Raw genomic sequence first — 15,376 nt, forward strand, 5'->3', positions numbered from 1 at the left:
TTCCATCCCTATTTTGTGTTATCATTTATCTTTAGGTAAGTCTCTCTACCACGCAGGATCCTGCTTTGTATCCCTATAGCGCCAAATGTACCTGGCACCCAAAATGTACTCAGGAAATAGGTGCTTAAAAAATAAATGAATCACTTGTTTTTCAGATTTTGCCAAATCATTTCAGAGACTCTGCTCTCTGATTTCCAGGATGTGACGTTTGAAAAGGGACTATTAATGCTGGGGAAAGATTTCTCCTAGAGTTTTAATTTATACAGTCTTTAAAAAAAAAAACTGGGCCACAGTTATTTCTAACTTCAGAGATTTTGCTGAGCATTTCAACCATTTCCTTAGACTTGGGACTTACAACTTTGTTTGCTCAACCAGCACGTGGGCCTCTGACCTCTCAACCTGAATAAACAGATGGAAATAGAAGCTGGGACCAAACGCAGCTGCTGCTCTCTCCTCCCCCTGTTCTTGCCATCTCTGACCCCTCCACCTCCATGGGGCATGGCCCAGCGTATCCTCCGGAGCTCCCCTGAATAAGTTCTATGAGATTCCAGACCCATTTCATGGATGACTCCGGGGGTGGAATCTGACGTTGGCTTTAACGTTTCTCATCATGCAGGGTGTGACCCAGCTGCAGCTGGTTCATCAGGCAGGCTCAGATTCCTCTGGTCCTTCCTAATCTGATTCCTCTTCTGTCTTGATGTGCCTCCAAAAGTTGACATTCCTAGAGAAATGACAAGAAGAGGTGCACAAAGTTCCCCCTTGTCTGACCAGTTATCTGAAATGGCCTAGTTCTCGAAGGGAACCGCCCTTTCTTGAACGGTGTCGGTGCTTTCCTCCAGACTGGCCAGTTGCCCCAAGCCGATGGGTCCCTATGCACTTTCTGTGGGTTGGCAGTCCTTGCTAGGACCTCTGCTCAGCTGGCAAAGGCCCAACAGCTCAGGCACATGAGAGACCACTTTTTCCCTCTGGGGAGGTTGTACCTTGCCTCCCAGATGAAGTCTTGGTGCTGGCATCAAATTGGTTCCAAATGGAACCTCGTTCCCTTTGTCCCCCTTTGCCCTCACACTTTGCCCCGTGGCTTCCCTGGAACAGCTCCGGTGAAGGACGGTTTCTGCTCCAGGAGACAGTGCACGATGTAAGCACATCCCTGCCAAACCTTTCAAAGCCTGAACTCCTGATACAAGGGGGGTGGAGGTGGAGGTTTCTGCTACCTGCTGCTAGGTAAACAAAACACCAAAAAGGTGGTGCATTTGGACACATGGAGTAATTGTGTAGTTCATAACCCTGTGGACAGATAAAGTAGTAATCAATGGAAGGGAGCTAAAGAAATTCTTACTACAGTAATGATGACAGGTTTGTGTATGTGTGAGAGAGAGAGAGAGAGAAAGAGAGAGGGAGGGAGAGAGAGAGGAGAGAGGGAGAGAGAGGGAGAAGATGGGGGTTGGGAAGGGAAGGTTCAGGGAAAAAGGGAAAAACAAAAGGGAGAAAGAAAAAAGAAGGGTTAAAGTGGAGGAAAGCATATGTCCTTCAGGAGGATCTTCTAAAGCTGGGACTCTCAGACTTTTGTTTTATTACTACCATAGCAATAAATGTATTTTACTCCACGCAGGGGGCGCACGCACGCACACACACACACACACACACACACACACACACACATATATAGAATAAAACAGAAAATAAGTTTGCGCGTAGCCAGCTAGAAGAGTAGGGCACTTATTTCCATCACACATCATTGCGTGTGGCGCCGGGGGCGCTAGGGCAGCCCGCCCCCGGCTACGCCCCGCCCCACCCGCCGCAGGGTCCCCGCGTCGCCAACCCCGCGGGGGAGGAGAGCGACCGGGGCGCGGCTCCGGGCTACCGGCTGCAGCTCCCGCGGCGGCGGCGGCGGCGGCGGCGGCGGCGGATCCAGACGCGACGCGGGATGGAGACAGACGAGCAGGGCTGCGTGCGCGCGTGGTGGCACATGGTCGCGTGGAACCTGAGGTGAGTGCGCGCCGCGCCCTGTGCGCCCCGGCAGCGCCCCGCCGGCTCCGGCTGCCCGGAATGCGGCAGGGAAGGTACCGCCGGGCGGTGACGCAGGGCTGGTGGCCGAGCGCTGACTCCCGGGGCTTCGGAGGCCCCCAGAGCTCTTGGACGGCTGTATCCTCAGCGCCAAACCCTACCCGCGCCAGCGAGACTCGCGCGTTTGATTTTTCAGGAACCTATATCCCTTTGGGGCTTCTGAACTAGAGATTCCAGAAAGCTGGTTCAGGTTCCTGTGCCAATCTCTTATCTGCCTTGACATTTTACTAACAGCAGGACGGATTTAAAAAAATAATAATAGTGACAATAATAATCGGTGTTGTAGTCTTGGAAGGCATTCTGTTAGATCAAGGGCCTATCTGTGTAGATGGAGAAGGGTCGGAAGGCCACCTCCCTGAGTGTGAAGCGTCTGGCGTGTAAAGAACTCCTCTCCATAATGCTAGAGATGAATGGTACATTGAAACCATAACTTGGCATCATTGCCTGTGCCGAGTTCTTATATCCTTTAAATGTGAAATGTGTAGGTCAGCACAGTTTTTCATTTTCTTCCTTCCATGAATCCTTGGCTTGAGCAGTCATCTTAGACTGCCTCAATCGACAAGCAATGTACTAACAGTCTTGTTTGCATTGAAGCCAGGTATTGGTTGGAGACCTTGGACCCAAAAGACTGCCATGTCTTGTTTTGTTTTGTTGGTGTGGGAAGGTTTTGGCAGTTTTGTTTACCTTTCTTCTTTCTATTCCTTTGTTTTGCTTTGTTAAATTTTTGTTGATTACAAGATATCCAAAAATCACATCCAGGCACAGGAGACTTCACTTTGGAATGTCTGAGTGGTGAAGACAGACACCAATGTCCTTTCTTCTCTTCCTGCTGTGGCTGAGGGCAGGAAGCAGGGAGTGGCCCTCTCCTGGCCCAGCGGTGCAGGCCGGAGCCCCCTTTCTGTGTTGGATCTGAACACCGGTCAGAATGTCCTGACTGGCCGCACTTTTCACCATCACGGGCCTTACCTCCCAGATACGGTTGTTCTGGGAAAGCTAGCATTTACCACCTTTTAGCGGATGGCTGGATTATTTAACATATATTTGGTAGAGAATCAAAGCTGCAGTCCACGTTTTTAGAGAACAGCCCACTTTGTTGATAGTGGAGTGGAGATGGGGATTTGGGGCCCCTTACTTGCCTTGGTAGTTACTAAAAATAATTCTCGAGATGCTTCGTGAAAGAATAAAATCCTTGGGCATTTCTTCATCTGAGCAGAAAATTACTGATCTAATTTAGGCCGTGCTGAGGCACAGACTGATATCCAGCACCCCGAGTCCTTTTCGTTTCTTGGAGCCTGGTTAGTTCAGCAAACATTCATGGAGGGCTTGCTGTGCACCTGGAACAGTCTGTAGCTGTGGATCTATCGTGATATGTTGTGAGACTCAGGGAGAACATTTAACCATGATGTTTTCAGGGATTATTTTTTAATGCCTTGGGGATCTATTTATTTATTTTACAAAAGTCTCAGCAGATGTAGTTGCTTCTGAAGATGGATGGGCCCAGGAAAGTCAGTCTCCACTTGCAACTGATTTTCTTCAAATCAGAAAAATGGAAACCATGTTCAAGAAAGAAGTTGGGGGAAGCCGAAGGGCTGTTTTCCCCTTCATTTCTCCCTATTTCATCCCAAGTTTTTACTTTTCTAGATAGTGCTTAGAAAATCCCCATGAGAAGGCTGATAAACTTATCCATCCTCCCCAGAGTACTGGACATCCCTCTCCCTATCAGGCACTCATCTAGGCCCTGGGCACACAGCCATAAATAAAACAGGCAAAACCTCTGCTCTTGGGGAGCTCTCATTGATTAATTTTCAGTTGTATCAATAATTCAAAACAGAGAAGGAATCCCTTCCCCTGTCCCCCAAAGCTACCAATAAGCCTTGCTTCCTTCTCCCTTATGAAAGAAATACACTCTTCTTTCTGTTCTCAACCTTTCATTCAATGAATATTTATGGAGCTCGGCCCTGTGCTAGGCAGAGTGGAATGTAAAAGCAGTATTATCTGTCACGTGGTTCTTGTCACTGGGGAGACAGGACTGATAGTGGGAAAACAATCAGAAAACAATTAAGGGTCAAACTGAGGCCCCGATTATAATTAGTGGGAGGGGTGAAAAGAGGAAAAGTCACCATGAGAAGATCTGTCTAGAGAAGCTTTGAAAAAGGAGGGACACTTGAGTGGATGTGAAGGAAAGAGAGGATTTGGTTGGAAGGAAAGAAGGGAGGAGAACACAGACGTAACTTGGTGCTTGGTGAGTTGGTGATCAATACATGTTGGCGGGATGAATGGGCGCAGGGTGGATGTGTAGCATGTCTTAATATTTGGAATCCTTGTCTTGCCAAACGTGGTCAGAGTTGGGCTTCCCAAAGCTGGTACCTCTGAGCATGAAGGAGAAATGATTTGCCCTGTAGCAGCTGGTTCCACCAGGTTTTGCCAGTAAGAATCATCCACTTAGGTTCTGTAGCCCCTGTGGGATGCGGTGCAGTTACAACCACAGCTAATCAAAGGGCAGGCGAAGAACACCAAAGCATCAAGGTGGCTGTTTGATGTGCTGGCCGTGAGCGAGGATTGGGCTGAAACTGCATCCTCCGCTCAAATAAGGTCTATTAGCCACTGGTGACTTTTGATCCCCTATTGATCTAGGGGAAGTCAAACTGACAGCCCCCTAGTTAAAAGGAGCCGCTGTGCATTATTGATGCTGTGAGGGATGTGGTCACTGTTCTCTTCCCGCAGCGATTCTCACAGAAGTGCCTTAAGCTATTTGAGAGAAGGGTCCTGTATGAATTATTCTTTAAAAACAGAAACATATTTCCGTCTCTTGCCCCTGTTTCCCAAGCACCCTGCTACCTGCAAAAGGTAACTTAGCAGGAGACTAACAGGCAGGATAGTGGGAGTTCAGAGAGTCAGGAAAAAGAAAGCCAGAGCCAGTCAACTGGAAGGGAGCATAAGAATTCAGTTCTGCTCATCTGTCTGGGCTTGATCTGTGGCTCAAAGTGGCTTCTCCGGGTTTTGATTTCTTATCTCTAAAATCAGAACAGCCATATCCTCTGCTTCCGACCGCCTTCATGGAGGCTATTTTAAAGTATGAAGCAATCATTTTCGTTTCTTTCTTGCTGATTTTATGTGTAGGCAGTTGCCCGTGGCTGATGTATTTGAAGAGTTGTCCGTCACCCTTAGCCTGCTTATCTTTTCCACTCCCAGCAGAATTGCTGGGAATTCATCAGAGATTCGTTATCTTCTGCCTCCATGCCTTTTCCAAACATGTAGAAGTGCCCTGATTTTTAAGTTATTAACACTTGAGGGAGAATTTTTTTAGAGGTCTTTCTTTGATGACTTTGGTTATCTTCTGAGGATACGGGAGCAGGAAGGAAGAAAGTGGGAGGAAGGAGGGACCCTGAGAGGAGCAAGGGTGCAGAAGGGGAGAAAAGGATCCTGAAACAACTCTAAGAGCTGAATTTTACCAGAGCCCAGCCTTGTTCCTGGGGCTCATTTTTGCTTCAAGGATGACAAGTAGAACTGACCAGGACTGTGACAGCTCACTGGAGATCACCATGGAACTCGGGTTGTACAGACCTGGGTTCACGTGGCTCTGCCGTTCATTGGCTGTGTGACCTTGGGAAGGGTCCTTAACTTTTCAGCCTCCTCATCTGCAAAGTATAGGTAATAACAGTTGTCTTCTAAGATGCCTCTGGTCTAGCAGAGGAATCAGGGCAGGGGAGACAGTGCATCAGAAATGCTTTCCATCCCCTACAGCCTCACGACTTGATTACACTGATGGTCTTCACACTGACCGTTCACAGTAGGGAAAGGGACTCTTGTCATGGACGATGTAGACAAAAACTGGGAGCAGGAGGTGGTGACACTGACCTCCTGTGTCCCTCGTTTCTCAAAGGTAGGAGACACTCAGTCCTCACGGGAGATGTGGCTAGAGACAGAGGTAGCCTGAGTGAGCCCTTGTGGACAAACCATAACTTGTCTGCTGGTGGCCCCCAGTTTGGATGGTTCGTGTCACAGGGGGGCGATAGAATGAACAAGATGTGCATGGCCCCCCGTGTCCCATTCCCTGACCAGGCCCTGCTGCGTCCAGCCTCCAGGTCCTCCCCTGCACCCCACGCTGCTCCTCATGGCCCCGCTCACCGGGGATGTCACCTCAGATGTGAGGGTTTTGTCTCATTGCCTCATTGCTTCCCAAGACCCAGCCAGAAGGGGGGGTGGGAATCTGATGATTATTCATTCACTGCTTTAGACTAATACTAATAATAGCCAGCACATACAGCACTGAACTGTGATGTGATTGAAAACTGGGGCAACTGTTAAAACAGTCTGAATCCTGTTTCCTGATGACTTCGGGGTCCAGCCTTGGCCTTCTGTGGGGTACACTGGGGAGACAAGTCTGACTCGAGTACATCCATGTCCCCTCCCGTCCTGTCCTGTCATACCTGGGCTTTCTGAGCAGCTGGTAGGGGCCCTGACTTATTGCTTTCCTCTCCTGGTTCTCCCTTAGTGCCTGGTCTGGATCTGCCCTAATTACATACAGTTCTGTAAAGGATTTTGCTTAAATGCCAACCTGCCTGTAATTCCCACTGTCAGTCTGTGAAATCTGATTTGGAGGTTAAAAGGAGAAACAAACCAAGACAACACTTGGACTGATTTTGAATACCTTGTTTGTTTCACAGTATCTTACAGATTTTTCCCATACTCCTGTTCAACACTCAGAAGAAAAATTGCCACTCTGTGTGACAGCTTTACAAGTAAATCATTAAAAGAATATATTTTCCCTCCTCTGATGCACATGTTGATTTTTTTCAACTTTTCTGAGTATGTACCTTTTGTGAATTTCCCTTTATATTTTTTTCCCAAATAGAGAACTTACTGCCCTTACAGTTATGGCATAATGAAAAAGATATGTCAGTTATAAAATTGTGGCTAGACTTAAATGGTCTGAAACCTATTTAATATTGGCTTTGGGGTCTAGGATGAATCCTTGCAAACTGTTGGGATAGATAGAAAAATATGGCCCTGTGGGTAGGGTTTCAATTCAGGAGCTCAGTCTTCAAATTGGCTATTAATCTGTATACCTTACTGCTTCCTGTATTCTGTGCCTTTTCTCTTCCTCTTCTTGCCTGTATCCCTTGAGAGAGAGAGAGAGAGGTTGATGTGAGAAATCTATTTTCCCCTGTTTTTTCTACCAAGTGCTGCGTTAGTCAGTGCAACACACAGTTCTTCTAGAGCACAGGTGATGCTCTCACCTGCATGTCTCCAGGTGTATGTTGATCTTGGACATTTCATGGCTTATGGCTAATGACTCGGTTTTACTTAGTGCAAAAAGTAACTCATGACTTAAGTAGCAAAGTACTCATTACCTTCTTCTAGACCCTCTTACTTTTAGGTGAACGATCTCCTTTGCTTTTCGCTTGAAACGGGGATGAAGATTGAATAAACTCCATTAGAGGCTATAACACTGGTGGTATTTTTAAGTCTAGCTTTAGTTTTTTTTTGGGGGGGGGACAACTCTTTTGCGGGCTAGTCCTAGTTTATAAAATAAAATACTTTGCTTGGAATTGAGTGTAGTAGCTTGCAACTTAGAAACATGTCAATCATGAGGCTAATTACTTTTTTTTGATTGTGATTAAAAGACATGGAATTTGATTCTGGGAGTTGATAATGAATTCTACTTTCCAGTCCAAGCACCATTTCTTGTGGATTTAAAGAAACCGGAGTTAAAGATTCCTCACAGTGAACTTCTACATCAAAGTTGAACCTAGGGTGATTCTGGGAATCTGGTGAGTGCACTGATTGGACCCTGGCGTGCTTGGTGGGTGTGGCTTTCATGTCACAAGGGCAGAGGTGAGCAGTGCTATGTTACTTGCCTGGGGAGAGGTCGGTGTTCCTTGGAAGGAGCTGTTCCACACATCTTCCCTTTATATTGAAGCTTGACTTGCTTGCATTTGCTTTTCCGGAATCTTATGTTGGAGTGTGGAGTCTTCCAGGTGCCTTGGCTCTGTCTTCTTCCCTGCCTTACTCCTCACCCCCTTCCCACCCTGCTCCAGACCCACTGGCCTCCGTGTATAGAAGCCATGCTCTGTCTGCAACATTTCTTTCTCTCTCTCTGCTCCCTCCGTTCCCTCCTTTTGCCTAACTAACTGCTTACCCATCTCTTGGGTCTCATTTTAAACGGTAATTTTCAGGAAAGCCTTTCCCCACCCGCCCATTTTCGGCATATGTTAGTGCAATCTGTGTTTGTCCTTTACTGCATTTATCCCCACTGTAATTGAGTAAGTGCTTGTGTGATTATCTGATTAATGTTTGACTTCCTTATGAGACAAAAACTTCATAGGTGGGGGACTTTGTTGGTGGGTTTCCATTGCTCAGCACAGCACTTGGCAGAGGGCACTCCATAAATACTTGTCCATCAAGGCCATGAGCATCCTACCGTCTGTTTTGCTATGCTGATCTCAGTATTTTCTTCTGTTTGGTTCACCTGCTTGTTCTTGGTTGCCAGTTTTCCAGTGCCCTGTTTTATATTTCATCTCCCTGAGTTTAAACATGTGATCACAGAATGTTTAGGAACCAATATGGATGGGTTCACATAACTTCTTCCTAATCTGCAGGGTACAGTTCCACTAATAGTGTTGGAATTTGAAAACATCTTTATTCTTTACTCTTGCCCCATCAGTCCTTGTTTGGTGAGTCAACTGTCCTCATGGCCGGCTCATCTAGCTGGCAGCAATGCCCGTCTTTGCAGTACAGAGGCCTTGGGGTTTGATGTCAGACTTTTTGCCTCTAAATGATTGAGAGACTGGGACTTCCCTCGTGGTCTGGTGGTTAGGACTCTGCACTTCCACTGCAGGGGGCATGGGTTTGATCCCTGGTTGGGGAACTAAGATCCCACATGCTGCACGTGGTGTGGCAAAAAAAAAAAAAAAAAAAAAGATTGAGGGACTGAAGATTTATCATCACATGGCCAGTTCTCTAAGTCTCCTGGTGACATGTCATATGGTAGTGTTTGTGTTATCAGGGTTCATTCATTGGTTTAACAAGGTGGAGGAACTGGAGCTTACTCAGGTGTTTAAAATCACAATGTCACTGGGTTTCTTGAGTAGAACAGCTTAATTTCATGTTCAAGTTCTTTTCTCCTACCTAAACTGGTTTCCCTTTGTTTCCAGTTTGTTTCTTCAGCCAAACCAATAGCAGGTGGCAAATATCTATTATCTTTTACTTGTTTCCACCCAGTGGATTGCATTTCAATAAACCACACCTAAGAACTGCAGTCTTGGAAGCATGATTGGTATAAGAGTCAGAAGAACTAAAACAGTAAATGGGTAAAAGGGGTTATCTCTGGGCATGGGAGAGGTGGGGTAAGGCAGTAGTGGTTTTCATTATAAGACGTTTGTGGCATTATATTTTAATTTTTACCATGTGCATATATTACGCAGATAAATATTTGTATGTAAATATATTGAATATTTACATATAATAATTCATTATATATTCTAATAGTATATAAACATGTAAATATAAATATGTATCTGATTGACACAAGGAGGGTTTCGGACTTTGGCGAGGATAGAGACGTCTTCTCTCTGTCCATGTTGGCGGAAACCTTTCCTTGCTTTTCAGGCACACAGTTTCTAGCTGCCGGTTGGGAGGATGCTAAGGGAAGGGCCGTAGCCGCTATGAAGCAGCCCTCCATGATGGCAACGCAATTATTGTTTATCTTCGTGGCAGTGCAGAACACAAGTCAGTGCCTTTGCTTGGATTTTTTTTTTTTTACAGAGTGAAAGAGTATTTCAGCCCTGTGGGGGAATGTAAGGCAGAGCTCAGTTTTTAGGTCTGTAAGCATCCCTCCACATATTTTTTTCCCTTTGTTGAAATTTGAGGGTGTTCTGGCAATAGGCTTCTCTTTTAAAAAAAAAAAATCTATATATTCTATATGTAGAATAATGTGGATCCTTAACTGAAAGGGAAACTAACTTCCAAAATGTGGATACTGATTTCAAAGAAGGCAGTGGTTCCTTTACTCCCTAAGAGTGTCGGAAACGATGGATCAAGTCCATGGACGACTGGAGAGGGAATAGGCATGAGGTATGGAGAAAAGGAAGAGCAATTTCCACATCCGTGGTCTTCTCACGGAACCACGTGGAGATTCATTTATTTGGCATGAATCCTATTCATCAAAAGTATGGATTCCCTAGGAGAGATCACCTGGAATTCTGATCACGGGTACTGGGGGCCCCCTGACTAATCCTAGTCTGGAATACTGATGCCTCAGCCAGCTCTCTGTGGTCCCAACCTTGCTTGGTAACCAAGAGTACCTCCCAGAAGGCTGGCTCTCCTTTGGTGCGCTGCCAGGCCCTCTGTGGGCCTGTGTCATTATGGTGGGTGATGAGTATTGGCTGTGACGGCGGGTCTCAGCATGGGGGAGGGGCGATGTGCCTCAGAGACCCGCAGACCTCGCTCTGTCTCTGGGGGGACACTTCAAACTCAGTGACAAGGTCTGGAATCTGCCCCTCGGCTCCCTTGCCTCTGTCTCTTTTACTCACTGTCTTTTTGTGTCAGACGATGGCTTTCTCAAGACTTGCCTTTGCTCAAGGGGCTTTCTTGAGGTGTATGTTTTAGAGTCACATTTACAGAGATTTCCTGTGAAATCAACATTTTTCAACATTGCTTAACATTGTTCTGATTGTGTAAACTTGGGCACGGTGTTACAATGCATTTTTATTTAAAGGGTCATGTGAATCACATAGTCACGTCTGCCCTCTGAGTGAATCCGCTCTTGCCCTCAGTTATCCCAGATTTCCTGGCTTGGGGTCAGCTGCACCTTCCTCTGTCTCCTGCCCGGAAGTCTCAGCTTGCTCTCAGCAGTACTGAGCTGGAAGGAGGCCAAATGACAGATCACAGGGAACCTTGATGAAAACAGTGGTTCTATACTTGGGATCCATAGAAGCCCCAGAGGGTTCACGAACTCCCAACCCAAAACTGTACACAAAATTTGAAGAGTGGATACATTTTTCGGGGCAGCTGGTCCATAGCTTTAATTACATGTTCAAAGGGCTCCATGACCCACTAAGGTTTAAGAAGAAACTTGGCTCTAAAACAAATTCAAATGGTTTTTTAAAGAATCCTCTGCCTTTTGAATCATCTTTATCTCCCTTTTATGTGGTTAATAGAGAGTAGACTGTGGTTCTTTTGGAAGAAAGTATTTCGTGTACCTCCAGGGCTGTGAGTCTCTCTCCTTCACTTCATCTTGCACCTCATGGCAGAGTGGACAGGATGCAAGCAGAGCTTCCTTTAGTGAACTTGATTATATCATCCCTTTTTCTGAAAAGCCACTTTCTGGAACTTATTTTCCTTTAGCTTCTAGAAGTATTCTTAGAAATAGGTTTTGCTGTGCAGCAGTGAAAGCAGATGGATTGTCAGCAGTTCAATCAAATGCTTACGTTGAGAAGCGCTAGCGGTCCGGGCAGCTGGTGCTCACTTGGGGGAAGGCGGCAGCAGAGGGGCGCTGTGGGTCATTCACCCTGACACAGGCGCGTGGGCTATGACACCAAGAGGCATTGGCCTCTCTCCTGGTTATTTGTCTAACCTGAAAAAGAAAAGGCGTGAGATCAGATGCCAGCAGCATGATAGTGATTTTTGTTGAATTTGTCATTGTAATTCCTAATTCTTGCTCTTTTTTTTTAAACCTCTACAAAGACTTGAGCTAGTAAAGGTATGTCTGAGGGGCCTCAAGGCACCGATTTTATGCCTCCATTTATTCTTTTCTGGGCTACAGCCCTAAGGTCTTCCTCCGCCCTCAGCATGGTTATCTCCTGAGAGCTCCTGGAGGTGAGGGCGGGTTTGTGGAGTCTGGGCCTAAAGTCCCATGAGTAGACTTCTCTTCCAGCTTTGACCTTGGGGGATCAAAACAGACGTGAACATCTCTGAGTCCCAAACACTTTAATGAATTTGTTCCTTTCATCACCAGATGGAGTTGAATTTATTTGCTAAATATATTAAGTGCAAAAACCACTCCTTCTACCAGAAACAGCCTTTTTGGTGGTATGGGATAAAGATGTAGAATGTCTTCTCTTAAGTCATTCAGGCCCTTCTTCAGCCCCATAAAAGGTTGGGCCGAGGGAAGGTGGCCACACCTTGGTGTCCTCACCAGCCTGCTACAGACTCCAGTTTTTGGGGGCAGCCCCTGCATCTCCCAGCATGAGGAAGATGGCAGGCTCTCCACCTCGCCATATCTGACTGAGAGCTGGCTGGTGGGCTCCTGTTTATGCCCTCCCATACTCCCCTCGGGTAGTTAGTAATCTCTCCCTTAGGTGATTCAGCTGCTTGTCTAGTTATTGATCCCAAGACCTGGTCTCTCCTCCCACAAGCCAGCTCCCACTCCAGAGCCCTTTCCTGATTTCACAGCATTAGTGGGGCCCGGAATCCTGCCAGGCCCAGCACCCCAGCACCTTCTTCATCCTCCCTCCCCTATTCAGACATGGCCATCCTCTCCCGTCTACTCCCCTCTCTCATCACTCCGAGGAGTGGTGGGCTGGATGCAGTTTTGCCTGGGGTGATGACGTCTATTAATTTTTAGGTTTGCTTTCCACCCTGAGCTCCACTCTTTGTACTTCCCTAAGTGGGATGGTGTGGTGCTGAGGTCTGTGGGAACGTGTACTTTTTTCCCCTCCTGCTGTTGGCCAAGGTGAATTGTATGTCTCCTGTGTGCACAGGAAGAAGAGTTGTAGGGGCTTCCCTGGTGGCGCAGTGGTTGAGAATCTGCCTGCCAATGCAGGGGACACGGGTTTGAGCCCTGGTCTGGGAAGATCCCACATACCGCAGAGCAACTGGGCCCGTGAGCCACAACTACTGAGCCTGCGCGTCTGGAGCCTGTGCTCCGCAACAAGAGAGGCCGCGATAATGAGAGGCCCACGCACCGTGATGAAGAGTGGCCCCCACTTGCCGCAACTAGAGAAAGCCCTCGCACAGAAACGAAGACCAACACAGACATAAATAAATAATAAATAAATTTTTTTAAAAATTTAGAAAAAACAAATATTGTCACCATCATTTAAAAAAAAAAAAAAAAAAAGAAGAGTTGTAGGTGTAGGTGTGAAAAGTAGCCAGATCAGCCTTGCGGCGTGTGGGATGTGTGGGGATGGTATGATAAGGCTTCCTCCTCCAGGCAGGTTCTGGATTCCACACACACCACAGTCATCATTTCCCAGCCTGACCAAACTTACCTAGCTCTTCATTTTCTCCTTTGGATAGGCGATTTCTTTTAAAAATTAAAACTTTGTTATTAAATTGTCCTTCCTCCCTCCCTCTCTCCCCCTTTCTCATTCATTCATCACTTCAATCACCCAGCAGAGCTATTTTCATTGATTTGCATTCCCACCTAGTTTTTATCTCTATAAAGTTTTTCATGTTACTGATTGTATCTCTATATAACTGTATGTTGTGCTCTTTTACTTAATACCGTTTAAAAAATATTCTTCAGTGTTTTTCCATAGTCATCATAATTACCAATTTAAAGGGTGATCATTCTCCATTATATTTATAGACAATTGTTTATTTACTTAAATATTTCACTGCTATTTAATACAAGTTTTTTTTTTTTTCTCCTTCTAAATTCTTTTAAAATAGTATTGCTACAGAAAACTTTAAGCAGTTAGTTTATTCTTCTTTTGGAATTTTTTTTCCTGGAGATTAATTCTTAGGAGTAGGATCTGTTGCTTGAGTTGCATTGTCAAGTGGCTCTTCAATTTATGGCACCACAAACACATGGATGTTCCCGTTTCCCTGGATGCTGAACTGCCCTGTGTCTTGGATAACTTGTTTGGAGGGAATGTAGTTTAAATAGATGTTTAAAAGTTTCATTTACTTCCTCATCATTAGTTCAGCTTGTATTTAAAGTTCAGTCTCTCACATCTATGCAGTAGTAGGGGAAGCACAATGTTTGGACACAGGCAGGCCCAGGTGTGAATCTTGGTTCTGCGGCTGGCCATTTGGGTGTCTGTGAACAAGTTACTTAAGCTCTCCAAGGCTCGGTTTCTTTCTCTGTAAAATGTGGAGAATACATACCTTGTAGAACTGTTGTGAGAATTAAGTAAAGATTTAAAAGTGCCTGCACAGTAAATTTTTGTCCCCTTTTATCTCCCTTCTCTTCGTCTATCATTGTATTATTTTTTCATTTAAAATTATGTTTTTATATTCTTTTCTCATTTATCTATTTGGGGCTGGCAGTGGTTTCATGTAATCAAGTGATGTCTTTATTTTTGATCAATATTAACTCTTCATCTGTTCATACTTAATATAAATATCTTCCCGTTATTTGCTTGCTTCTACTACAACTCTGTGTGGAGTTCTTATCCTCCAGGGAATTCCTAAAAAAGGCATTTACTATGTACCAAGGTACTTTAATACATCATCTCATGCAATCTTCCAACAATCCTGAAGGTATTATTTTTCACTTCTCAGAATATATTTACACAGTTAGATGTTAAGTGGCTTGCCCAAGGTCAGACAGCTGGTAAGTGACAGAGCCAGGGTGTGACCCAGGCTGTGTGATCCTATTCTGCCATGCTGCTTTCCTTCTTTCCCATTGAGCCTGATCTTCTCAAGTTTGAAGTCAAACACCAGACTCCAGAAACGCATTTTTCCTTACCTATTAAACCATCATAACCAGGATTATGGAAGTGTTGAGGAGGTGAGACCACCTTTTCTGTTTACATCTCCTAATTAAAGTGATAACAGCTCCTTTGTCATCTAGGTGCTGAGTGACGGTGGTTTTCATGTCTTGTCTGTTGACTACAGAGGTATGTGTTAACAACAGTGTACAAAGATTTTTCAGTAAGAAGGGGTCTTTTGATGGCCCTCATTTTGGAGGCAGTGATATTGTGTTTGCCTTTCCTTGCTGCCAGGGTTCGGGGACACGACGGGTAAACCCACGGAGGATGGGTTGACTGCGGATGCTGTTTGTGTCTATGAGTGGACTGAGGCGAGAAATGGTACCACCCCTGTGTGTCTCTGGGGCCACTCTCTGGGAACAGGGTGAGTGGGGTCTGAAGAGGGGTGCTTAGGTGGGTCCTTGGGGCGCTAGTGTCATATTATAGGCAGCAGTGAGCAGCAGGAGGACCCTTGAGCTAGGAGATGGTTTCTCTCAGGTTCCACGTGTGGCTAGTGACCTTACACCTCAGCGTGCCTGTCTGTAATACAAGGGAGGGTATAGCTCTCTGGCCATCTATGACACTGAAGCCCATTCCAGAACTCTCCTTGAGAGTTTTAAATGAAAGCATTCTTGTTTAGGGCCAGTGGAACCCCTTGAAATCCTGTGCAAAAT

At 45.7% G+C, this 15,376-nt stretch overlaps 1 protein-coding gene across 1 annotated transcript in view; it reads right to left on the bottom strand.

Moving 5' to 3' along the window:
- Nucleotides 1–10,753: 10,753 nt before the first annotated feature.
- Nucleotides 10,754–15,376, bottom strand: part of PYGL (glycogen phosphorylase L) — a 57,699-nt gene continuing 53,076 nt past the window's right edge. Inside the window, exon 21 of the mRNA XM_036844998.1 lies at nt 10,754–11,641. Within this exon, the coding sequence (XP_036700893.1) occupies nt 11,629–11,641 (13 nt within the window). The 3' untranslated portion in view covers nt 10,754–11,628. The remainder of the gene's footprint in view (nt 11,642–15,376) is intronic.

Source organism: Balaenoptera musculus, chromosome 2 (assembly GCF_009873245.2).
Source record: "Balaenoptera musculus isolate JJ_BM4_2016_0621 chromosome 2, mBalMus1.pri.v3, whole genome shotgun sequence".
Taxonomy (NCBI): domain Eukaryota; kingdom Metazoa; phylum Chordata; class Mammalia; order Artiodactyla; family Balaenopteridae; genus Balaenoptera; species Balaenoptera musculus.